General features: G+C 40.8%; 3 protein-coding genes across 3 annotated transcripts; 2 read left to right on the top strand and 1 right to left on the bottom strand.

The window, feature by feature from the left end:
* Nucleotides 1–1,327: 1,327 nt before the first annotated feature.
* Nucleotides 1,328–4,451, bottom strand: ppp2caa (protein phosphatase 2 catalytic subunit alpha a). Its single transcript, XM_030793621.1, has 7 exons — nt 4,096–4,451; nt 3,082–3,291; nt 2,812–2,985; nt 2,421–2,510; nt 2,188–2,349; nt 1,839–1,957; nt 1,328–1,702 (listed from the first exon to the last, which is right to left on the bottom strand). Exons 1-7 carry the CDS (start codon nt 4,195–4,197, stop codon nt 1,630–1,632), a joined length of 930 nt encoding a protein of 309 aa, XP_030649481.1. The 5' UTR covers nt 4,198–4,451; the 3' UTR covers nt 1,328–1,629.
* A 1,538-nt stretch (nt 4,452–5,989) lies between these two features.
* Nucleotides 5,990–7,860, top strand: LOC115805749 (UPF0461 protein C5orf24 homolog). The gene is made up of 2 exons (XM_030766424.1): nt 5,990–6,199; nt 6,830–7,860. Exon 2 carries the CDS (start codon nt 6,833–6,835, stop codon nt 7,436–7,438), a length of 606 nt encoding a protein of 201 aa, XP_030622284.1. The 5' UTR covers nt 5,990–6,199; nt 6,830–6,832; the 3' UTR covers nt 7,439–7,860.
* Nucleotides 7,861–9,909: 2,049 nt separating this feature from the next.
* nsd1a (nuclear receptor binding SET domain protein 1a) lies at nt 9,910–21,693 on the top strand. The gene is made up of 24 exons (XM_030765536.1): nt 9,910–9,989; nt 10,700–11,595; nt 11,879–12,020; nt 12,123–12,295; nt 12,468–12,747; nt 13,174–14,331; nt 14,443–14,555; nt 14,685–14,874; nt 14,983–15,074; nt 15,419–15,476; nt 15,708–15,853; nt 15,992–16,102; nt 16,378–16,501; nt 16,922–17,122; nt 17,445–17,624; nt 17,979–18,135; nt 18,247–18,452; nt 18,563–18,675; nt 18,925–19,194; nt 19,371–19,487; nt 19,888–20,029; nt 20,123–20,229; nt 20,393–20,594; nt 20,938–21,693. Exons 2-24 carry the CDS (start codon nt 10,717–10,719, stop codon nt 21,648–21,650), a joined length of 5,874 nt encoding a protein of 1,957 aa, XP_030621396.1. The 5' UTR covers nt 9,910–9,989; nt 10,700–10,716; the 3' UTR covers nt 21,651–21,693.
* The last annotated feature ends 2,751 nt before the right edge of the window (nt 21,694–24,444 follow it).

Raw genomic sequence — 24,444 nt, 5'->3', positions numbered from 1 at the left:
AGAGAAATAGTTTATGTATTTACAAATAAATATTCTTAGTTGTGACATACATGTGAAGTATGAAACCCCCCCCCCCCTTCAAATGTTCTCTCAGTGACTAAACAAAGATTAATTTGTAAATCTTGAGAATGAATCTGACAGAGGTGGTTTCCTCCAAATGGTCCAAAATTCTATAGTCTTGATAAAGTTGTAGCTGAAAACAAGCTATCAGGGGTTGCTTCAATTCCTAAAATCGTCCTCTTGTAGACTTTACGGGTAATTAGCATTGCCATTCTGCGCTAAGTATCCCTCTAGTCAAAAATGTTGACTGGAGGTCAGAATCACCTTGAACACCAACAACAGTAGTTTAAGTTGGCTCTGTGCGATAGGACCGAAAATGAGTAATGTTCAAGGACAGCAGGAAAATATTCACAGGATAATTTCTTCATTCAAATTTTGTCTGATACCCCACCACTAGCTGCAAGATTTGGTGAAACTGAAATTCAAATCCAGTCAATCATGATCAACAAGTTACAGATCATTGTACGTCTATAAGAAAATTAATTTTCTGAATTATGCAACCATGAAAACAATTGTAGGAACAGATAACACTCTTCCAACAGGCTTAGACACTTAGCCCCATCTAGTGGCCTTTAATTTCCTAGTGAGGCGAACCCTATTAAAAACCAGTGGGTTGCATCATCATGACTTGACTGTCTAGATGTTTGGCCAGCAAAACTGTGATATTAATTCCTTCAAAATACCATAATGTTCAGTTATCATTCTCATAAAGTGTACATTTTTTATAATTACAAAACAGTTTGAGTGGTGTCACTGTAAAATAAACAAAACATGCACTCACATGCACGAATGCATACACACATGCCTATGCATCCATACATGCATCATCAGGTAATGCCAAATTCTTGCCAACAACATTTTGGGGGGGCTTTTTCATCTTACAGCTACAACAACAGAAAAGGATCAATATATTTTTAAAAATGGAAAACACTATTGTTGTTTCTGTAGTAAAAGGAAAATGTGCCTTTCAGGCATTCAGTACAAACTAATGCTTCTGTTCTATAAAACAATGTATAATAACTTTTACTGGATAGAAAAGAGCAAAGACAAGAGTTTTCAGTCATAATGTAACCTTTCAAAAAGTAAACTAAGATTTGTCAAACAACTGCTCACAACTCCAGACCGAATGCCATGTGAAGTATTGCTACAATACATGGTATTATTTTCTGTTCACCACAGATATTTTAACACTATATAGCAATAAGCTTTAACAATGTCTAAAAAATGGTAATGTTAAAATCAAGAGCAGATACCAAAAAATGGAAGGTACATTAGTATAATAAATCATATGGACTGATTCTCATCCTAACTTGTTTGGGTGGTAACCCATTAGAGAGACAACAGCATTTTACTGTATAAAGCGCAATAATATTATTTTTTGCTTAGGGGAAGATGATGTGCCAAATTCACGTGATTTTAAGGGGGGGCTGCATTATGAGTATGGCACACATATTAGTCCATGGAGAGATATTCATTGAACCATTCACTGCTCATACTGGTGCACTTGTCCTTTGCATTCTCAGTTCACTAGTTGATGGTGCTGCCAGACAATGTTTCATCATACTGCTTTTACAGGAAGTAGTCGGGTGTTCGACGAGTGACGTGGGGCTCCCCTCTCCGAGGTGCAGGGTCAAACTGCAGGCTGAAGGAAGAAAAACACAACAGAGGAAATACACAGTGTAGAACTCCTGCTTTGGGAGTTATAAAACATAGTATGTCTGGTTTTAGTCACAGGAAATTTGTTGTTTCTATGTCAGGCTTGAAGGATTAATACTTACAAGGAATACTTAAGAGTGTCATCAAGCTCCATAATGGCTGCCTGGTTACCGCAGCGGTAACAATAGTTTGGTGCACTGAAGATCGTTACCACATTACGTTCATGACACCAGTTGTAGCCCTACAAAATAGTGCAATTTCATTATTTTACCATGTTTAAAATGAACATGGGATATGTTTGTTTAGAGAGTTATGACAAAAACGAGTAGATGCCATATGAGTGAGAAGAGTACAGATTACAAGTCTGAAGAACAGGAGTTTTGGACATAATGTGGAGATTACATGCAAATTAAACATGTATTGCTTTTTTTTTACAAGTTCTCTTCTTTTCCATTTTATTGGCATACTTACCTCCATCACTAATTGGTGAGCCCTGGACACCAGTGTTAAACAATTAGCATGATTAAAGGTTTCAGAAATGTCCTGGCCAAAGGTATATCCAGCTCCACGGGGAGATATGCCCCATCCCCCACGGTCATCAGGGTCTGACCACAGCAAGTCACACATCGGGCCCTAGTAATGAAAGACAGCATGATTACAGTCAGCAAATGCCTCCACCTGACATTCTACTACCACCAGGTTACCTCATGGGGAACTTCTTGTATCCGATCCAATGCTCTGATATGATCCAGCGTATCAATTGAAGGAGACAATCCACCATGAAGACAGAATATCTAGAATGGAAAAGTTATTTCATTATTATTAAAGGTGCAGCAGTTGTGTGGAGAATTACTCAGATATATGACAATTTAAAAAAATGTACATGTGTAATTTTAGCTTCTTATCTTTGCTTCTTATCTTAAATTGGCTCAAGTATTATACTCATTGGCTTATTCTTTGCATATCAATATGTCTATTGTTATTATATCTTATATTAGATAAGGCTAAAAGACTAGGAAAACATGGTCCTTAGATAAAAGGAATTGGCAAAACATTGTTCTTTCTTTTCAACTTTGAATGAACTACTTGGTTTACCTGCGTGTCCACCAGGGCAGTAAGAGGAAGGTAGTCAAACAGGTCGGTGAAATATTTCCAGACATTTGCATTTCCATATTTTCTTAAGCATTCATCATAAAAACCATAGACTTGAGTGATCTGTCTGCTTTCATGATTCCCACGAAGAATGGTTATTCGCTCTCTATATCGAACCTAAGGGAAAGAATAAAGCAAAAGACAAGTTTCAGTTCAGAAAAAAAAATGAAAAGGACAATGAGAAATGTAATAGTGATAATATACACAATTTACCTTTAGAGACACTAGAAGTGTGACTGTTTCCACAGAGTAGTAGCCTCTGTCCACATAGTCACCCATGAAGAGGTAATTTGTATCAGGTGACTTGCCACCAATCTTAAATAGCTCCATCAGATCATGAAACTGTCCGTGGACATCTCCACAGACAGTGACGGGGCAACGGACCTCCTGGACATTTGACTCCTTTGTTAAAATTTCCTTAGCCTGACACAGAAGTTGCAGAAAGATGAGAAATGATATCCTCGATATAAAGTATTTTTTTTTATTATTAACACATTTACTACATTATAATAGCTATCCATCACAGTAATGTTACTTCAGTGTTTATAATTTACAACCACCTCACATAAACAAACAAACAAACAAACAAATAGTGTAAACCTGATAAAAGACCCACTCAGTTCGTGTTATGCACAGTGGCAATATAGACCACTGTGGTAGATTTTAAATAAGAAACAGGCAGTCTGCGTATAAACGAGTGTAGTTAAGCATTTAATGGTTACTACATGCTTTTCACAGGCAACAGGAATACCATTAACAGTTTCTTTGTGACATTCTGAATTTTCCGCGCTATTTTTACGCGTTGCATGTTGGTGACACACACCAGCATCCCTCTATCGGAACAAGACCTGTCTAATCTACGATCGAAAAGCAAGTTACAGTACTACCAACAGCTTTTCGCGTTGGTCTCGAGCTCTTGCCTGACAACCAAATATAAGAAAGTGAGCACACCCAGTGAGCTTTGGTTGCTATCTGTACTGCCCATTTAACTACCAATAGCTACCTTCATGCAAGTCGGACAGCCAATAATAGTAGAAATCAGCACCGCCATCTTCGGATGCAAGCGACCAGTTGGAAGGCGTAATGTAACGGTGTAGCTAGGTTGGTAACAAAATTAGATACTGTATCTACGGGTCCATGGGTATAACACGTGCAATAGCTTCACTTTTAAAAAACATTGATGCAGAACTGAGTTGTATTTAAATTTAGGCTCGTTTCAGAACTTACCTTCTCACAGAGAATTTTGACTTGGTTTTCTGATAGCTGTTTGCACTCGTTTAGCTGCTCAATCCACTGGTCCAGTTCTTTGGTGAATACCTTCTCTTCCATGTTGTTTGCTTATGAATAGACGGTTATTCGAGAAACTACGATCAGCCTACCTTTAGATTTACCTGTCTATGTTTTTATCGCGTCATCCGTCAGTAACCTAACCTACAATAAGAGTAAATTCGCTCATATTCTAAACCATATATCAGTTCATAGTTTCTTGCTATAACCCATGCGATTATTTGAACACACAGTAAAATACTTTTCTTCTTTAGACTATTTAAACCCCACACTACAGTGATGTTACTTCTGCACTCACGCCGGGCTCGAGCTTGGTTATGATGCGCACTATAGCAAAGAGGAATTCGATCATGTAGGTTGACGTCATCTGTTCTGCATTGCCCCTGTTTTCGGGGCGGGAGGGGGGCGCTGTCTTGAGAACTATACTTTGCTGCCACCACCTGAACAGAACAGGGAAGAGTCTATTCTCAATAGTCTTTTTAAAAAAAATATATTTTCGTCTGTGAATGGATGAGTATGGTGTACACATCACACACACACTTTTCGAGATAGTCAACCCCAGTAGGCCTAAATGTAGACTTAAAATCAGCTCCCACAGCACTAATATGCCCTACATTGCTCTACTATACCATTTATTACCATAACTGCCTTCAGTGGCTCGGTCACACGCTGATCTTTGTAAATCACTACAGGTTAACTTAATATTTAAATACACAGTCTGAGTGATCTCTTCTTGCCAACGATATAGCATGTGTGCGAGTTACAGTACTAATTTAGCTAGGCCTACTGTTCGTGAAGAGCTGCAGGCCTAGAATTTAATCTTTTTCAGGAACAGTTTTGTGAGTTGATGTTCTTGACCCTCTACGTTCGTCAGCCCTGTCTAACAAGAAGCAATTAAAGCAATTTGTGATCACCACTGCACAGGTATAGATGAAACTCTTACAGGGTATTAATAAATCAGTCTTCATAGAATCATGGTGTACATCTGGTCATCAGGAATACATTCTTTTAATGTGATGTGCAGCTTTACCACCAGATGTCAGAACTGATCGTCGAGGTGCTTAGTGCAAGATCGTCACATTAAACATTCTGTTCCACTTTCGAGCAGTGTGCAAATGCAGACAGATTTAAACTGCCGCAGTAATATTAATAAATAAACAAGGAACTTATTTTCCTTCGTACATCAGTGTTATTTCAAAGACAAAACAACTAGTCTCTGGTTTCAGAGAGAAAAGCTTTTCTTACGGTTTAAGGAAAATCCTGCCGACCGTGCAACAGGCCTTAGTCATAAGTTATGTGGGATGTTAACGCAACAAACGTTCGTGTAGTTGTGGAGAAGCAAATGTAGTCTTTTTATATCAAATAGTAACATGTTTTGTTGGCTGGAATCGTTGAGAGTTATTAATGACATTTTTAAACTGTGGTATCCAGAATAAAGATTTAGAATAATAAAAAGTGTTTTGCAAGTGTTCTTCTGTAAAATCACCAATAGCGCAAAGATATTTTTTATAACATCACTGAAACCCACAAAGAGAAGGAGAAAAATTCTCATCTTATGATTTAGGTCCATTAAGGGAGGCAACTGACAATGAATATTCATCCCCACGAAAGTTATTGTTTTAAAAGTCGTTTTCAGTCACTGACATGTGTCACCGACTATGTGCCTCGCGATAATGATTCCTTATGTGCATTTTTCCCCGATGAACTGTGTTACAGTGAAGCGGATTTGAGTTTTCTGTAGGGATTTAATAAAGAATATCATGATTTCCTTGTACAATCTGGCGCATGCGTGTTATACCATCCAACAATATTATTTTTTTTTTCAACGAAAATGGCTGCCTCTCAGATTTAAACCTCACTGATACAAGGAAAAATATCCATTTTACAGATCACAATAATAGCAGTATTTCACTGACAGAGTATTCTTAAGGTGTCTGGATGGTCGTACCCCGACGTAAATAGCAATATGCTTTGGTTTCAAGGATGGAAGATATATCTATTTCATATTTAACCCTTTGCATTCCATGATCCGCGTACAAATGAGGTAAAGTAATTTACTTGTTTTTGATATATCATGATCTTTGTGTGGTATTAAGGGGATTTATGCGCCTGCTAACATCTTACGCTTTGTTTTACCAGTTGAGACATGAAACCTATTATTTGCACGTAAGGAGAAAAGAATCACAAAACATTCAGACAAGACATAGCGACGCATTAGCTTGGAAAAAAAATGACAATGTCCGGACGCATTTCGATAAATGCATGTTTCTGCTTTCTTTAATGTTTAAAAATGTGGTCTAGACTAAGCGGAATCCTCGTCATCTAGTTTACAGTAACCATTGTGCGTTACCCCTCCCTCTTTAGAAACTCATAGTTTTTCGTTCATGTATACAGCGTCTTAGTTCTTTAGCTACCTGATTTGCCTACCAACTCTCTGTGTGTCAATATAAACAGTAAAAACAAACACATACATGCAGTTGAAAGTGCTGGTTAGCAGTTTGCATAAAAACTAGCAAATGCATTTCAGGAGGAATTGAACATTGTGGTCACATATATATCAGATGAAGCTAATTTCGTTCTTATCCCATACTTTTTAATTCCGTAACTTTAGCAATGTGTTGTGTATTAAAGTGTGCTGCAACTGACAACTTTTGTGCATGCTTCATTCTCACAGAAAATGATGCACCAAGTAAGTTCCAACAACAATGACTATGGTCTGGGAGGCCTAGCTGAGGATGGCCAACACCCATCCAGTCACTTTGAATTATGTAGCTCACAGTCCAACAAATTTTACCCACCTGCTCCCCCTCCCCCTCTACAGCTCCCCCTTCCTAATTTGCCCCCCTTGCCACAGAGTATGCTTAAGCCCATGTCCTGTCAGATGCAGGACACCCAAAATGAGTTTCACCCTCAAACAGTAAGGATGAGGAGCACTGAGGCTCCAGAGGGTTCGAAAAAAAAGAAAGGCCTTGGAAAATCAGGGAGGAGAGGAAGGCCTTCAGGTACCACAAAGTCTGCCGGATATCGGACAAGCACCGGCCGACCCCCAGGGACCACGAGAGCGGCAGGGTTCAAAACAAGTCCCGGAAGGCCGTTGGGAACCACTAAAGCTGCAGGCTATAAGGTGAGCCCAGGTCGGCCTCCGGGTAGCATCAAGACATTGGCAAGGCTCAATAAACTAGAATATGGAGGATCCTGCAATGGTGCACCATTCCCCTACACCATGATGCCGAAGAGAAGTCTGTGCGAAGGCACAGTCAAAGAGAAAGACACTAACGAGTGATGTCAGGTTTTTCTATTTATTATGATCTACAAGTGAAGATGGGAATGCATGTCCAAAGTGGTGTTGATAAGTGTTTGCGCAGCCAAACTTGTGACAGGAGGGAAAAAGATTTTGATACTTAGACTTATACTTGCTATGTATGCTACATTGTAATATTGTTATGATCCTTTTTTTTTTTTGTGAATCCTTATCCAAAGAGCATAATCAGTCTCTATCACTCTAACACGTATGTTACCTTACTGTACAAATGTGCATGATTGTAGTCTTGTGAATTAAATTTACCTTTACTGTGTTTGAACAGATGTTATATTAATCTGTCATTAGATTTCACTTCAGTGAAAAGTAAACCTAGCTGCTCTTGTGTTATTGACAATATCTTTGATTATTTAATCTATGCTTTAATTTAACATGTCTTCTTGGTACACACTTTTCCCTGTAAGCTTGTCATTTGGTGTTTCACTTCATATTCTATTTGTGTGGAATACAAAACAATACAAAATCATTCATTATTAAGCGTTAATGTCCTCTTTTGCTTAGTCTGTGTGAAAGTGCTACATTTGTGATGTTCCTATTGTATGCTTAATTTTTCACTTGTATTTATATAACATTTTTATGCTATTTTGTGGTCTATGGTAGAATGCTTCTTAAAGGACAGTTAGATTCTGGTATTGTGTTATAATAAGGTGTTGAAAAGTACCAGCGAGAAATTGTCCTGCCTCACAAAAGAGCATGTAAATATCACTGCTTGTCAACATTTTAACCATGGTGCTCAGCCTCTCTCAATAATCACCTGTTTATCATTCCTGGAATGACATGCTTCTACACACTTTGGTTAGATTTGTCTTTGACCTATGGAGAAAGTGCTGTTGTGTGAGCATATGCAAATATCTATAGGTATGAGTAGCTAAAAATAAAAAGAGGATCATTTAAAACTAGAAAAATTTGTGTGAGAAGACTACTGGTGAATCTTCATGTAAGTGGTCAGTTCTTGTTTGCATAATGCAAACAGAGATCATTAATTGTGAATTCATTTAGAAATTCCTGAACTGTTGACATTTGCTGGACGGATCTGAGGCTGAAGATATCTCGAGGTTAATTTTTGAACGCGTAGTAGCCGAATCATGTGGGTACATTTTACCTGGATATATGGGGGATGTGGGGGAGACAGGGAAACTCGTAGTCAGATACGAATACACTCCTCATTGCAAGCAAATATCAGGTAATAGCTTATACGATACTACCACAATTTCACTTCTTAATCAGTGTCAGATGAAGAAACCAATGACACACGTATTTTTTTTTTTTTTAATAAAGGGGTAAACTTTAGGCTTTGTTTTCTGTTGCGTTCCGTGCAGAGTACATAATTGCAGGCCTGGACAATGGTTATATCAAGTCGAATTTTATGTAGTAAACAAACTGCCGTTTCACCTAAGTCGACCATATTGTCAGTCATTTACACGTTAGAGACTCGATTTAGCTGAGGATTGGGTAACTCCTATGTCTTTGACGCTATTTCGAATTAACATTCTGTGGACAAATAATATAAAATATGTTATTATACTAATGTTGATGCTTTCGTTAAAGCTGTCTGCAGCTATTACAGTTCATCTTTTGAACTCAAACTCTGTAACTGCTCCAAACTAAACAAAATACCTATTTCAGATAATATCACTCGATACGGTTCGACTAGACATAAAAGGACGTGACTGCAACGACGTTGACGCACACTTGTCATGTTTTCAACATGCGTGGCCTATATATTTTCTAAAGTCATACAAAATCGTAGCTAACAACGACGGGGAGCGAACGAGTTGTTCTGAATGACGTTGTTTATTAACATGATGTTTGCCGTCTTGTTCTGCCCATATACATTAATTTCTTTTCAGTATGCCCAGAGTCCGGGTGTCTAAAATGGAGGAAGTTACGCCTTTGTTAGGACAAGGAAACTAATGGCGTTTGGGTTGAAAAACAATGTGGCATATTCCATATCATTGAAATCTCGTTTTATTTGCACCGCTGTTTATACATATTTCGTGATTTGAAGACATTTATTTTGGTTATCTTGAAATCACTCCATGTAGATTTTCATAGTACCTGACTTTATGCCGAGGACTTGTGAATCGAGCTAACTGCCCCAATGTATACTGACTGACTGGGGGTTGGGTGGCTGTGCCGATTGGTTGTTCACCAGCACAGTCAGTCAGGGCTTGTTTTAACATAACCAGGGGCACACGATAGCAAGCAAACAATCATGTATTTAAATTGAAATAGCAGCAGTTGACGTTTACTTCAGATGTATTTACGTTTACAGTATGTAGATGCCTCGGAGAAATTACAGACGTTTGGCTGATTTTGTCAATGAATTAATCTTCATTTTGAGGGGACGCTGCCGATGAGGCGATAGAGTGGAGAGAATGAGTGCAGAGCCTGGGCCTAGTGGAGCTGGTGCTGGGATTTTGCAGATCCGCTTTCACAAATTGAAAAAAAGTACCGCTGCACGTCCAAATTTGAAACACTGTCGAATGGTTTTGTTGTGACTGACTCCTAAATGGTAAGATTCCGGCGACTTTTCTACCCTCGTTGTGTTTGTTGTATTTACAAATCGCCCTTTTTGAAATAGGTTACTTACTGCCTCGTTTGTAGGGTTGCCTGTATATAAACCAGCTACACTAATAGTGTTGATGGCACGCTTAGCTTCCTGACTCAGACATGATGTGAATGTACATTATTGTCATTTTATTGATAGTGTTTGAACGAATCAGCCGTACACATTGCAGCGGCATTACAGTGATCTTTTAATACTGTGGAGTAGGGAGACTCTTCATGTCCTTTTTTTGTATCTTTGTCTTCCCTTGTGGCTTCTGACATGACGGCCTAAATAGGGGTAGCAGCTTATGTCGGGTAATTACATGTGAGCATGATTGTGTAGCTCAGTAGTAGACGCTGTGTGTAAAATGTCAGGTTTTGTTTTAAAAGGAAGTAGTACGTTCATACTTGTTATGTTTGTGTTGTATCCTTTTTTTCAATTAAACGATTGCTTCAGCGTCTTAATTTTTAAAAATTAGGACCTTTTTATTATTGGGACCATAACACTACAACCCAGAAATTTCCTCATAATCAACTATTCTTGATGTGCGCACTATGGAAAGAACCATTACAATTAATATGCGTTAATAACATTGAAAGACGCATTATAAGGTTCTCAAGTAAACTCTATTAAATGCGTGTTTGTTTGATTTTTTGTTTTTTTTGTTACTGCAGGATGGAGCCATGACAACATGAATCAGACATATAAAGTGGCTGTTAGGGATGGCTTGGAGTGTCGCTCTGTGCAACAGGAGCTTCAGGCCTCTGATAGCCACATTACTTCTTGTGAAGATCAGCACAGCACAAAGCGTCCAGCAGACAGGCAGTCTGCCATGCATCTGTCCAGCTCTGTATACAAACACACATCCTCATTCTCGTACAATCAGAAAGACTCTTCCTCCACTTATAGCCCTCTCAGAAGGCTCCAGGACCTGACAACCATGGTGAACAGGCCAGACATGAATCTACAGGACAGTGACTTTCATGGCCGGAATAAATTGCACATGCACAGTCCGGTGGGAGGTCCTGAATTTGGCTTAAGCATGGTCCGCTCGCCCTTGTCGCATGCTAATAGTGAAATGGGAACTTACTCAAAAGTTCAGGATTTTGATAAGAATGGCTTCTCCCCTGTTAGCTCGGATAGTTTGGAACACTATTCTGCAATCCCGAATGGGTACTTGCATTTTGAATCAACGTTGTTTGACAGTGGGGACAGCAAAGAGGAGGACGAAGAAGAGGAGGAAGATGAGATGATGTCATTTAAATATTCATCAAAGAAATGCCAAAAAAGAAATAAGACAAATGCTTGCCCCTCCAGTAGCTCCAAGGTGGGCCATTGTACAAACAAACATGAACCTGATGTCTCTAACTTGGTTGCTAAAAATACGACCCCACAAGACCCTGACATAGGTTCTGCCAGCATGCATGAGGATATGATGGCAGATTTTGAGAGTTTGGATGAATATTCAGACAGTGACTACGAACTGCCTAGCACGGAAAACATTGCATCAATTTTTGGTTGCGGTCCATCCCAATCAACTAGCTCACCCAACAACCCCCACACAAGTCATGTAAGCTTACTTTATCATTCTTATTTCAGTGATTGGTCGCAAATTCTTTCTTAATATTTGTTGTTTATAAATGGTAACAGTGTACCTGTTGTTCACATATAATTGTTCTAAAAATTCTGTTTGTGTAATTTTCATAGGTCGTACACTTTCACACAATCTCATCACAATGCAAAATTTTATGGTGTCAGAAAAGTAACCCTATATACACTGTACCTAATAAGGTTTTTGTTAGTCTAAAAATGTTTTTCTTTTTTTTTTTTGACTCTGAAAAATATCTTTATAGCCTAACAGCCCAAAGAAGAAGCCACTTCCTGGAGTGAAATACGCAGTAGGTGATGTTGTATGGGCCAAATTTAATCGAAGACCATGGTGGCCCTGTCAGGTGACCTCTGATCCACTAATTGGAATACACACGAGAATGAAAGGTTAATATAATTATTACCAGTAATAAAAATAACCACAATAATGAGAACTTCAGCCAGTTTCTTTGGTCATCAAATGTGGATTTTGCTGTATGATTTTTTCAGAGCCTAGTCGTCGTCCGTGCAGGCTTTACTTCCTCAGGACGTTTGGGGAGATGGTGGACCAAGCTTGGGTCCCTGGAAAAGCCACTTATCCATTTGAAGGAGGCCATCAGTTTGAAAGCCTTCCTGTGCTGAGGCGGCGAGGGAGACAGAGAGAGAAAGATTACAAATACAAGGTAATAACTGACCGCGAATCTTTCATCACACGGTTTTATCTTTACTTTACTGGCAGTTTCAGCTGCTGAATACTGAAATGGGGATGTGGTGAAGCGCTTTTACTGCACTTGCAGACTTTATATTTGTCTGTGTTTGGTTGTAAAGCTTACAAATTCTTTGTTCCTCACTTAGATACCCAAGCGTCTAATGCCATCGTGGTTAGCCAGCGTGCGTGAAGCAGAGGCGTCACTTCCTAAACCTAAATCCTTGGAAAGGAGACCTTCCCTTGCCTCCATCAGAGATGTCAGTGAACCTACAACTTTGACAGAGGACAAGTCACCTGTGGCCCCCTCTTGTTCCTCTGTCCTCCCTCCATCTTCTTCACCAAGTCCTCTTTTCTCAAATGGTCACGACCAACCCATCAAGAGTCCGCCTCAAGAAAAAGCAGGCAGCTTAAAGAAATCTAGCAATTGTAAGAAAAGTGGTTTGTCATTGAAGGCCCCAACTAATATCAATGAAGTACCTGTCTCCAAAGTAGTGTCAAGCACCAGACAGGAGGTGAGCAAAACACCTGCTGTGTCAGAACACCAAACGTCTGACCATAGAGACTGCCCTTACTCAGATATTGACTCAGTACCAAGGATTTTATGTCCTAAACGGTCGGAGCAGTCATCTAAGGAGGACTCTGAGAAAGAACCGAAGAAAGAACGCACAAGTAAAAAAACAAAAGCTAATTCAAGCAAGGGAGATAAAAGGATATCTGCTTCAAAATGTACATTAAAAAATAACATCACTCCGAACAACAAAGTCCTCCATGCTTCAGACTCGAAGCAGAGGTTGAGCAGTTCTCCAGGATTATCGGATGGAACCCATGAAATGCACTCTTTCTATCTCCCAGCCAGCAGTGGGCTGATGTCTCGAGCTTTGAAAGCCATCGAAGACACTGATCAACAAGGCACAGTTCGATCAGGTGAAAACTGTAAATCCTCTTCTCCGCATTCTGACAATAACATCTCTCCTGATATCCCAGATCACCACTGGCAGGTTAAAACAGAATCTTCGGAGAGCTCTGATCCCACAAGTGCGAAGCTCTCTCCCTCTAGAAACAAATTTCCAGCTCATCCTGTTCTCAAGTTTACCAGAATCAAACCAGATAATAACTACGTCCATAATGGATCTTTGACCAAAGTCCGGGATCACTTATCTGGCCCTGTAGATGCTACTGCCTTTGGTTCTGTCCAGATCAAAAAAGAAATTGTTCTCTCAGACATATCGTCTCACTCTTCTCTGTCTCCTTCACATTCACCCGTGGATGCCTTCGGTGATTGTAAAGAGCTTTCCTTTAAGTCTCTGATGAAAGAAGAATGCAATTCAGAGGAGTCACTGCTACGTGCTGATTCAAAATACCACTTCAGCACCTGCCTCATGCTTCTGAAGGATATGCATGACAGCCGGGAGAAGGAGGGAAAGCCTCTTACCCTTCCACCCCTTTCCCCATCTTCACTTATCCAAGAGGAACCCTTACTCATTCCCACCCCTTCAGGAGCAGAGGCACCAGGCACTGGTCCCTGCACCAAGAACTGGACGTCTGGGAACAGGGTACTGAATGGCCGTCAAGGAAAGGCACCAACGTCGCACCAACAGGGCAGGGCCAAACCCAAGTCCACAGGTAGAAAAGAAACACATAAATATGAGGGAGGTTGTGACACGCTTTCTCAGGCTACGAACTCGGACAAGCAGCTGAAGAAGCAGCACTCGACGGGAGATTTTGATGCACTTAGAATAGGGTTGCCTCTCTCAGGGGAGCTCTCAAAATGTTACCTTGATGCTGTCCCTGATGTCTGTGGCAAAGGAACCGTCACCAAAGTGGCTCCAAAGAAGAGATGGCAAACGTTTGAGGCAGGGACAGAAAAAAAGGGTGCCAAGCTAAAGAATGACCAGGGTCAAACGAATGAAGACGACCTTCTGAAGGTGCCCTCAGAGCTTAATGGACTCTTTAAAGACAGCCTCCATGGAACCCCAGATTCTGATGTCTCTGCAAAAAAAGAGGGATCTGGTGAGGTTTCGTGTGTCTTAAAGTCATGTTTTTACTCATTCTTGAATGTAAAAGTGAAATGAATAAAGTAATTTTCCGTAACTTTTAATTTTTATTTACCTGTATGTACAGAGAACAAAAGGCTTCGAAAGCCTAGTAAACGACTTCTTGAGTGGAATGAGGAGTATGAACAGATATTTTCTCCAAAGAAGAAAACGAAGAAAACCCCAGACCTCTGTAGAACGGTAAACTTTTTTTTTTTTTTTTTTTTAAAGCCCTGTTTATCATTTTACACGCTAAACAGACTGTTATGTGTAAAGTAAACACTGCTGGCCCTGTGTATGATTTATTGTTTCTTACATTGCTAAATACAGGGGTCTTGGCCAGGCAACACCGGTATTGAGCAGCAAATGTCAGAGCAAGCAGTGGCTGACTTAGTGAGCACGGCACCTAGTGAACCTCCAGTAGCAGAACCTGGTCAGCAGGCTGAAGAACAGCACGTCACCTCTGTAAACTCACCCCTCATTCCATCACTTGAAGAAGATGCATCCGTAAAGAAACCTGGTCAGATTTTCAGTTTTGTTTGGCAGTAGATGTATTAAACAACAACTGTTTTAGGTGACTCACCAGTTTTTTCGATAATTTACTTTTTTTTCCAAATGATTTCCTCAGACTGCTCAGATAAAAAGAGACCAAGGAAGCCCTCTCACAGAGTTCTGGAATGTGCTGTGGAAGAAGAACATTTGAAGATTCCAAAGAAAAAGGTGAGAATGTTTTTCCACATAGTCAAAAAGTATTCTGGCCTGAAGAGGTGCTCTCACTGGTAATGCTTCTCTCTAAATGATGCTTCTCTCTCTCAAATGATTTTACCATGTGTTCCCATTTTACTAAAACCTTTCCCATGTACTTTACCCTTTTTTTTAAACAGGAGTGTAAGCAACAGGGTAATTTGTTGGATGAGCCAGTTCTCAAGGATACACAGGTAATTTTAAGGAACATGGTTGCTTCGCTATTTAATGTTCAAGAACTTTTTATTTGGGTCACAGCAGAATTACACAGTAATTAAATGTTCTTCTCTTTTTTTTTTGCCTTGTTCATTGTTTCACAGAAGTCTGTTCGGAAAGAAGAGCCTGTATCTGGTTTGTCAAGACATTCTCCTCCATTAGGTGGGTTTGCAAGTTTTATTCATAATGTTCTTTTGAAAGTAGTTAAAACAGGTATAACTGATATCGATATATACCGGTCATATATCAGTTTTATATTCCAGTCGTATTTCAGACGTTGAATGTCATAAACTGATGGTATAATTCTAGTCAATGCTGATTTTGTCTCGTGCAGTGGTGAAATATGATGGTAATATTTCTCTACCACTCTCTTTTCAGCTGTATCACATACAGGAAGCGATCTGAGGCCACACTCCCCTACACAGCACCAGAGTCCTGATGACCCGCGGACCCCAGAGGTGGAGGAGACCTCCCATCAGGGAACACCCAAAGCGGACACGGAGTCGCATACCAATGGAGACGGGCCATTGAACTCTGAGGTCAGAAGAATAGCTCTTGCTAGATAAAGCATCTGAGGACAAAAAAAAGTAAACTGTTAAAGAAAAATTTCATCTGTCTCTGGTTTGAGTATTGATTGATTTGTTTAAGATAAATGTTTTCTTTCCCGTTATCTGTAGGTTTTTGCGCTGTCGGGCAGAGAGTCCATACCTGGTGAGATAGGGCTGTCCAGCAACAAAAAACAAGTAGAGAAAGGAGGTGCTGCTTCTTTGAAGGAGAATGTGTGTCAGGTTAGTCAAAAAAACAACGGCCTAGAACAGTAGAGCTTGGGAAACCTAAGTGTTATTCGTGCAAGATTTCTTTTATGTTGTGTTATTTGGTTTATTGTATTCACTGGGTTATTTATTTATTTATTTATTTACCTTTGTGGATAAAACAAACCAGACAAATAAATAACCAAACAAAAAGAAAGGTACTGAATTTAAAGATGAGTCTGTTGGCTTCAGGTGTAGTTTCATGAAAGTCACCGAGCTTCTAATCGTTGGTCTGTGTTGATGTTGTCCAGGTGTGCGAGCAGACTGGGGAGCTGCTCCTCTGTGAAGGGCAGTGCTGTGGGGCGTTTCACCTGCAGTGTATTGGCCTGTCGGAGACGCCGAAGGGCAGGTTTATCTGCCAGGAGTGTACCACAGGTGGGCCGTCTGGTTTACCCTATATTTACCTAACCGTACCACCTTTTACCTGTCCTGTGGTTCTTCTGCACAAATACATTGCATATTTTACAAAGACGCTACATAACTACATAACAGCGATCGTTTGTGCTATTTTTTAAGTTTATTTTGGTCCAAGCAAATAGTCTGTTAGAAAACACCATACGAGGATTTTAGTAGCTTTGAGATTTCTCAATCTGATAGAAAGGCCTTTTGTTTCCCATCCTGACTCTTATCTGAGTGTAAGTAATCAGTAGCAGTGTGAGTAAATGGACTCGAAAACATTGAATAATCCGTTGCTAAGTAATCCGTTATTATCAGAAATGTCTCCTATTGTGATAATGTATTCCCTCCAGCTGCTGAGTAATTTTTACTAAAGCTTCTGAGTGCTCTCTGTTCCAGGTGTGCACACCTGCTTTGTGTGTAAGAAGGCAGGGCAGGATGTGAAACGCTGCATCGTCCCAGTGTGTGGAAAGTTCTACCATATGGACTGTATCCTAAAATACACCCCAACCGTCCCCCAGAATCGTGGCTTTCGCTGCTCCCTCCATGTCTGTCTATCCTGCTTCATCACCAACCCTGCAAATCCCTGTAGTTCTAAAGGTGAGTGTCTCTCTGTGAGTTTTGGGGTGTGAAATAATGCTAAATGCAGTAAAACGGATGGAACACTGTTAGCTGGTGGAAGTTTTAAACAAACTGCTTCATTAACCCATAGAACCCTATGGTTTGTTTTTCTTTTCTACACAACATCGACTAATGAATTAAGCTAATGATAACTTAGTTGGTAATATTGTCACGTGATGATGACATTTTATGTGTCACTGATACAGTACTGAAAATTCAGCCGTATTAGTTAGGGATTGCAAATGTGACTCACTTTGATGTCAGTTTCTAAAACTCTACCTGCTGTCTCTTTTTCCTGCAGGTCGTCTGACCCGCTGTGTGCGTTGCCCTGTAGCCTACCACGCCAATGACTACTGCATGGCTGCTGGCAGCGTCCCCCTTGCCAATAATAGTTTCCTCTGCCCCAATCACTTCACCCCACGCAAAGGGTGCCGCAACCATGAGCACATCAACGTCAGCTGGTGCTTCGTCTGCTCTGAAGGTCAGACCAGGACACATCTCTCGCTGCTCCAAAATGGAGCAAACAACTCTTATACTGAACCAAATGCATAATACTGTGGACTAAAATAGTCATTGTCAGAGTCAGGTTCTTTCTCAAGTGCTCTCTCATAGCTATAATTTATGGCAGCCACTTTTTTAAACAAATGTGCGTGGACTGAATCAGTCAAAGTTATTCCAAAAATGAAACTCGCACTCAGACGTCCTGAGACTTTATCATAATTGGTATAATTGAGATGTTTGCCTCAGATTTTTGAGACGTGACTTGCTATTTAAGGCATCTGGCAGTAGCTGCCTTTGATCTTTTGTCATTGTTGTAACACGCCTTGATCTGCAGGGGGCAGTCTGCTGTGCTGTGAATCCTGTCCTGCTGCCTTCCACCGTGAGTGTCTCAACATTGACATGCCCAAAGGAAGCTGGTTCTGTAATGACTGTCGAGCTGGGAAGAAACCCCACTATAAGGATATTCTGTGGGTGAAAGTTGGCCGCTACAGGTCAGTAAAAAGAACACGATACTACACGTAAAAAAAAAAAAAAAATAGCTAAGCCAGTCGCTTGAAGATACATAGATCCATTTTAACCTCGTTGGTTTGGTTTTTTTTTAGGTGGTGGCCTGCTGAAGTTAGTCTACCTAAAAATGTTCCTGAAAATATCTTGCGCATGAGGCATGAGGTGGGGGAGTTTCCTGTGCATTTCTTTGGCTCCAAAGACTATGTCTGGACGTATCAGGCTCGATGTTTCCCATACATGGAGGGTGATGCCAACAATAAAGAAAAGATGGGAAAGGGTGCAGATGCCATTTACAAGAAAGGTATTCCGCCTATATGGTTAACTTATACACACTGGTGTTTGTATTAAATGATGAATAATGTCATTAGTGCACTGTTCAGAGGGATGATACTGTCTGTCCCTTTCTGTCAGCTTTAAATGAAGCAGCTGAAAGGTTCAGGGAACTGCAGGCAGAGAAGGAGATGAGGCAACTCCAGGAAGACAGGAAGAACGACAAGAAGCCCCCTCCATATAGACATATAAAGGTATTGTCCTCACCCTACAGTTGTCTTGTCATAGAAAAAAGCGCTGTGGAAGAAAGTTCCAGGTGATCTTACGCACACTGAGACACATTGCTTTTTTATAATGGATATTCCCCAAATTTCTCCTCTAGTTCTACCTCCTTGTCAAGTGTTTGCTCTATGTATTGGTTTCCCGCTGAAATACGGTGCGTTGTGATGTTCTAGTAAACACCAGTAGAATCTCTGATCGGCTATGTGCATAACGTCCTCCAGGTGAACCGGCCAATAGGGAAGGTACAGATAGTCACAGCAGACCTATCAGAAATCCCCCGCTGTAACTGCAAGGCGTCAGATGAGAACCCGTGCGGCATAGACTCCGAATGCATCAACCGAATGCTGATGTACGAGTGCCACCCACAAGTGTGCGCGGCTGGAGAGCGCTGCCAAAACCAGTGCTTCACCAAGCGCCAGTATTCAGAGGTGGAGATCTTCAGGACTCTTTCACGTGGATGGGGTCTGCGCAGCGTATCTGATATCAAAAAGGTGTGTACAATTTTTTTTTTCCCCTTTTCCTGACTGAAATTTAAATCCGTCTTTGTTGCAATCATTTGGGGTTTTTTGCGTAACAGGGTCCCCCCCAATTACCTTAGGGGACCCAAATGACTGTCGAAACTTTGCCGGTGATGGGATCGTTGACACGATGTGCTATGTTTCTGCAGGGAGCCTTTGTGAGTGAATACGTGGGCGAAGTCATCGATGAAGAGGAGTGTCGTGCCAGGATCAAGCACGCACAGGAAAACGACATTTGCAACTTTTACATGCTTACCCTTGACAAGGTCAGTCTCAGCCACCTTGCGTGTTCTCTTTTACTCGTCACTGTTTAAAGTGTTGATTTTCCTCACTTGTTTTTCTGAGAACTTTGTTCACTGGTCTTACTCTTACCTGTTGGTGACGCACATACAGTCATAATTTGTTCATGTATTTATAGTTTGTTCTTTGTGAAAGCTGTCATGTTTGCCAAATGCTTTGAATTCTGTGCGGTTACACTAGTTACACGCTGCAGAACTTGCACGCGCGATACATACCAAACAAATGGATCAAAAGCTACGCTGAGCTGATCTCGTGAGATTAATTGAGTGACCTATTTATGGGTTGGCCGAGTAGTTACTGTTCAAAAATCCCTCCCGCCCCCCAGCCAAACAACTGCATTCTGTTTTCTTTCTTGTTTACGTCTAGGACCGGATCATTGATGCCGGGCCAAAGGGTAACCAGGCCCGTTTTATGAATCATAGCTGCCAGCCCAACTGTGAAACGCAGAAGTGGACGGTTAATGGAGACACAAGAGTGGGGCTCTTTGCTTTAGAGGATATCCCAACAGGTGAGAAATGGCACTCAAACCATGCCTTCCGTCACAAACTGAAATAGATATGTTTTTTTTTCCTTACACTTCTGTTGAATGACTTTCTTTTAGGTGTGGAACTCACCTTTAATTACAACCTGGAGTGTCTAGGGAATGGGAAAACTGTGTGTAAATGTGGGGCATCAAACTGTAGCGGGTTCCTAGGAGTTCGACCAAAGGTAAAGTGAATACCATGTAGTATTTCTCAATATGAAACTGAGCGTAACACTAAACAATGTTTTTGTTAAAGTTGGGATACTGACCTGTCTGAAATTAGACTGAAAACATGGGGGGGTAAACCGTATCCGTAGTAGAGTAAACAGATTGACCTGTTCTTCTCAGAACCAGCCCTCAGCTGAAGACAAGGCGCGTAAGCTGAAGAAGAAGGTTCCGCCGAAACGTAAAAACAAGCTTGAAGTCACAAAGGAGCGGGAGGACGACTGCTTCTACTGCGGGGACGGAGGACAGGTTGTGTCCTGCAAAAAGCCTGGCTGTCCCAAGGTTTACCATGCTGACTGCCTCAACCTGTCCAAGAGACCTGCAGGTCAGCTGGAGCTTTTCACCGTGTCATGCTTTTTGTTTCGAACTCCTCCATGTAGAACAGTCTTCCAACACATACGTGAGCTCATTCGATAGGCTAAGTTTGATTGATAGGGTTTCCTGTGTTGACTTTTGCTCAAGATGTCTGTATGTAAATGTATTGACTTCAGCATATATTGTTGCTCTCTCTGTAAAGGCTACTCAGTCGTACTGTAGATTAAGTCACTATTTTAATGCGTCTTTGAACATGTCCATCACGTACACATCATATTTGAAAAGTTATTGTGCACACTTTAAATATATCAAATGTGGCATCAACCAGTGTGGACTGCAATGACTTCTTTCAGGGCGCTGGGAGTGTCCATGGCATCAGTGTGATGAGTGTGGTCTGGAAGCGGCGTCTTTCTGCGAGATGTGTCCGAGGTCCTACTGCAAGCAGCACCGGGAGGGCATGCTCTTCATTTCCAAACTGGATGGCAAACTGTCCTGCAGCGAACACGACCCCTGCGGCCCCGACCCTCTGGAGCCGGGGGAGATCCGAGAGTACGTGCCCGGAACTCCCCTTTTACGGCCGACCCCTGGCACCGCCGGCGTCACTGCGGCCAGGATAAACCAGCCAGCCTTAACGCCTGCCACTCCATTGTTCCTCACCAGCACTAACACACCCACTTACAGAGCCCCCGGTGGGCCGCACACAGCCAACCTGACTGGCGGCATGCTGCTCTCCTCCACCTCTTCCCGCAAAGACATTAAAGGAGGGGACGTAGAAGTTAAAGAGGAAGAGGTGGACATTAAAGAGGAGGACATGGAGGATGAGGGGGAGGTTCTGGAGGGTGTCATCGGGGAAGAGGACGATGAGGAGGCCGTGGAGGTCATCGAGGACGAAGACGATGAGGACTATGACCGAGTAGGGTTTGAGGATGAGGAGAGAGAGGCATTTGATGAGGATTGGGGGGAGGAGTGCCTAGATGAAGAGTTTGAGGATGGAGAGGAGCTGGGGGAGGTGGAGGGAGAGGAACATGACGCATCATGGGATGATGTGGTGGAAGGAGAGAAGTGAATACTTCCAGTTTTGGTCAGACCTCCTCCAGATCTCTGTGCACTCTCTCTCCCCCTCTATCTCTATCTCTATCTCTCTCTCTCTCTCTCTCTCTCTCTCTCTCTCTCATTCTCTCTGTCTCTCTCTTTGTTTCTGTCTCTCTCTTTCTCTCTCTCTCACTCATTCACTTGCTAAAGGCCTCTTCAGCCGTGGGTCTACAGTGACAGACACTCACATGTAAGGAAGATGAGGGAGATTGACTGCTGATTGTCCAGGTGGTACCCGGCAGAATACTAGGTCAATCTCAGTAATACTGTTGACGCACAAGACGCTCAAGATGATGTTGGTACCTCCTTTGCCTTCTCAACCCAAATCCCCTTGGCAACTCCACACAGGGGGATTGGAACTGGTGCTGTGGGGCTGTGACTGTTGAATCAGAAGTCCTTTAGATGGTATATAGTTAGTGTCTGGTGCTGTTTTGTGGTTTTTTTTTTTGTTATGTTTGGGTTTTTTTTTCTCCCCTCAAGCTGTTTACATTCTCTTTTTTAACTTCTGCAGAACAACAATATGACGGGTGAATACAGATGGGTGGGTAACATCACATTTATAACAGCAGTGTCTTAAGCATCAACATTTTAATATATTTGTGATCATTCATAGTTTTGCCAACCATGTGACTTGTACAGGCCAGGATTCTTCACAAAATAACAAGCGACTAGACAAAATGGCAGGAATTCTATTGTATGTGGACTACTTTACCTGTTGACACCCTCGGTACCACTTTTTATAGTAGATGGTATCTGCTCATGTTTCAGTGAAAAAAAGAAAAAAAAGAAAAGAAAAGTGGGAACATTCCAGAAATTAGTAAATCTCAGTGATGCACTTTGTGTGTCTGTTTTTAAACTGAGTGTCACTTTTTTTGTTACCTTCCATTAAGGTATGCCTCCACTGTCATGAGAACATTTAAAGTTTTCCATGGTCAGAAAGGATGAATTAAAAACTACCAGATGATTATGTGCTTTCTAAAGTTGTTGCATGTTCTTTGTTTATCTAAGGAACTGTGAGTGTTGCCTCACCCCACATTACAAACCTCAAAATTCACAGTAAGGTTCTCACTATTTAAGAGTTATTGTATCTAAAAAGACTATTTTATATGTCTTGAGCAGCCCCCATTTTGCAGAGTGTATGGGCATTGCTTATGCAGTGGATTACTGGGACCTAGTCAACATTTTACAGAGGTTTTTTTTTTTTTTTTGGTTTGTTTTTGTAATCAAACAGTGCTACACAGCCAGTGTTAATGAAGGTGTAAATGCACTCTTGGTTGTCAGCCCTAGGACATCTGCCTCTCTGTCCGTAACGTCGTGACACTCTTGTCTATTCATTGTCTGCTCACGGACAAACATGTTTAATTTTGAAACCTGCTCTGTTCAGCTCTTTGTACGTGTCCTGTAATCTGAGACGGTTCAACAGGTGCCTCTGATAAATGGGTAGCACTTCTTTTAGAGTTCCATAGAGATTAAAATGCATCATGGGCTTCAAGAGCCTAGACGTAGACCTAGATCACTTTGTGAAATATAGAACCATATTCTAATGTTCACTCCCTGAAGTTTTCTTTTTGAAAAATGTAGATGTTTGAGAACACATCATCCATTCTATAATGTGAGGTAAGGTAAGACAGTATAGATGAATGTATTGCACTATATCAGACTGAACCCATGCAAAACTTACCTAATCTGGTTGATATCATATTTTTGACATGTAACATAATGCAAACATTCAGAGTTAAATTTTAGGCAATAGTTAAAATGAGTTAAGTAGTTAAAATGTTCACAAATAATGTGTGTCATTTTTGCCCACTGATTTATCATTATTATTTTTTTTTTTTTTTTTTTTGGACAATCTCAATTCAGATAACATTTTCAACAAAAGATTTCTGAATTAAGATGACAGTAGACAGTATTGCAGTCGGGACTTCAGAGCCTTATCAATCAGTCTGTTTAAAGTCTAGTTAAAATGCAAAACAGTAGGTGTCATGGACTCTTAAATCTAATATCAGTCACAGATTTGGTGGATGAATCAGGTTGATGTCAGTAAGGATTCTCCTGTATGAGTGAAGGATTTTAACACATGCATCCTCTCTCAAGAGGAGCTGTAACATTCAGCCAATGCTGAAAATATCCTGCCTTTCAAGGTTTGACCACAATTTCCATTTTTCATTAATTGGTTAGAGGTTGGGTTTTTTTTGTTTTTGTTTTTTTGAACCCATGATGTAGAAACTTATTCTAGGAACTCTTTCTCTTTTGTATTCTTCTAGGAATATATGATGACCTTGTTTTTTTTTTTTTTGTTTGTTTCTTTTAAGATAAAAGTCGATATCACTTCAGTAAAGACAATTTCAGCATGTCAGACACTGTGTTCCCATGCCTTACAAGTTGATTTTTTTTTTAAATCATTGTTTAAAAAAAAAAACCCCAAACTTTAAGTTTGATGCTCCCTACAACAGTCCAATGCCTCTTTCCACTCCTTAACTGTACTGTTTTGCAGAGACCATCTTTGTTTCATGTTTTGTTTTTTCCTTCCTCCCTCCTTGAATTGTGGAGAGAGAGAGATCTTTTCCCCCCTCTTTTTTGTCTCTTTATATTTATGGAACTTGTATACTCTTTTTCACTTGCATTTCATTTTTATTCATTTGTTGTTTATGTGGTATGTGAGCTGCTGTATTTCAGTGATCTTTGACCCCTTGACACCATTTAGAAAATGAAACACAAATGTTGATTTTCTGGAGGACATTGTGCTGCAAATTTGCTGCCATGTG

This window comes from Chanos chanos, chromosome 2 (assembly GCF_902362185.1).
Source record: "Chanos chanos chromosome 2, fChaCha1.1, whole genome shotgun sequence".
NCBI classification, from domain to species: Eukaryota; Metazoa; Chordata; class Actinopteri; order Gonorynchiformes; family Chanidae; genus Chanos; species Chanos chanos.
Note: the sequence above shows the minus strand (reverse complement) of the source record. Positions and strands in the feature narration are given on the sequence as shown.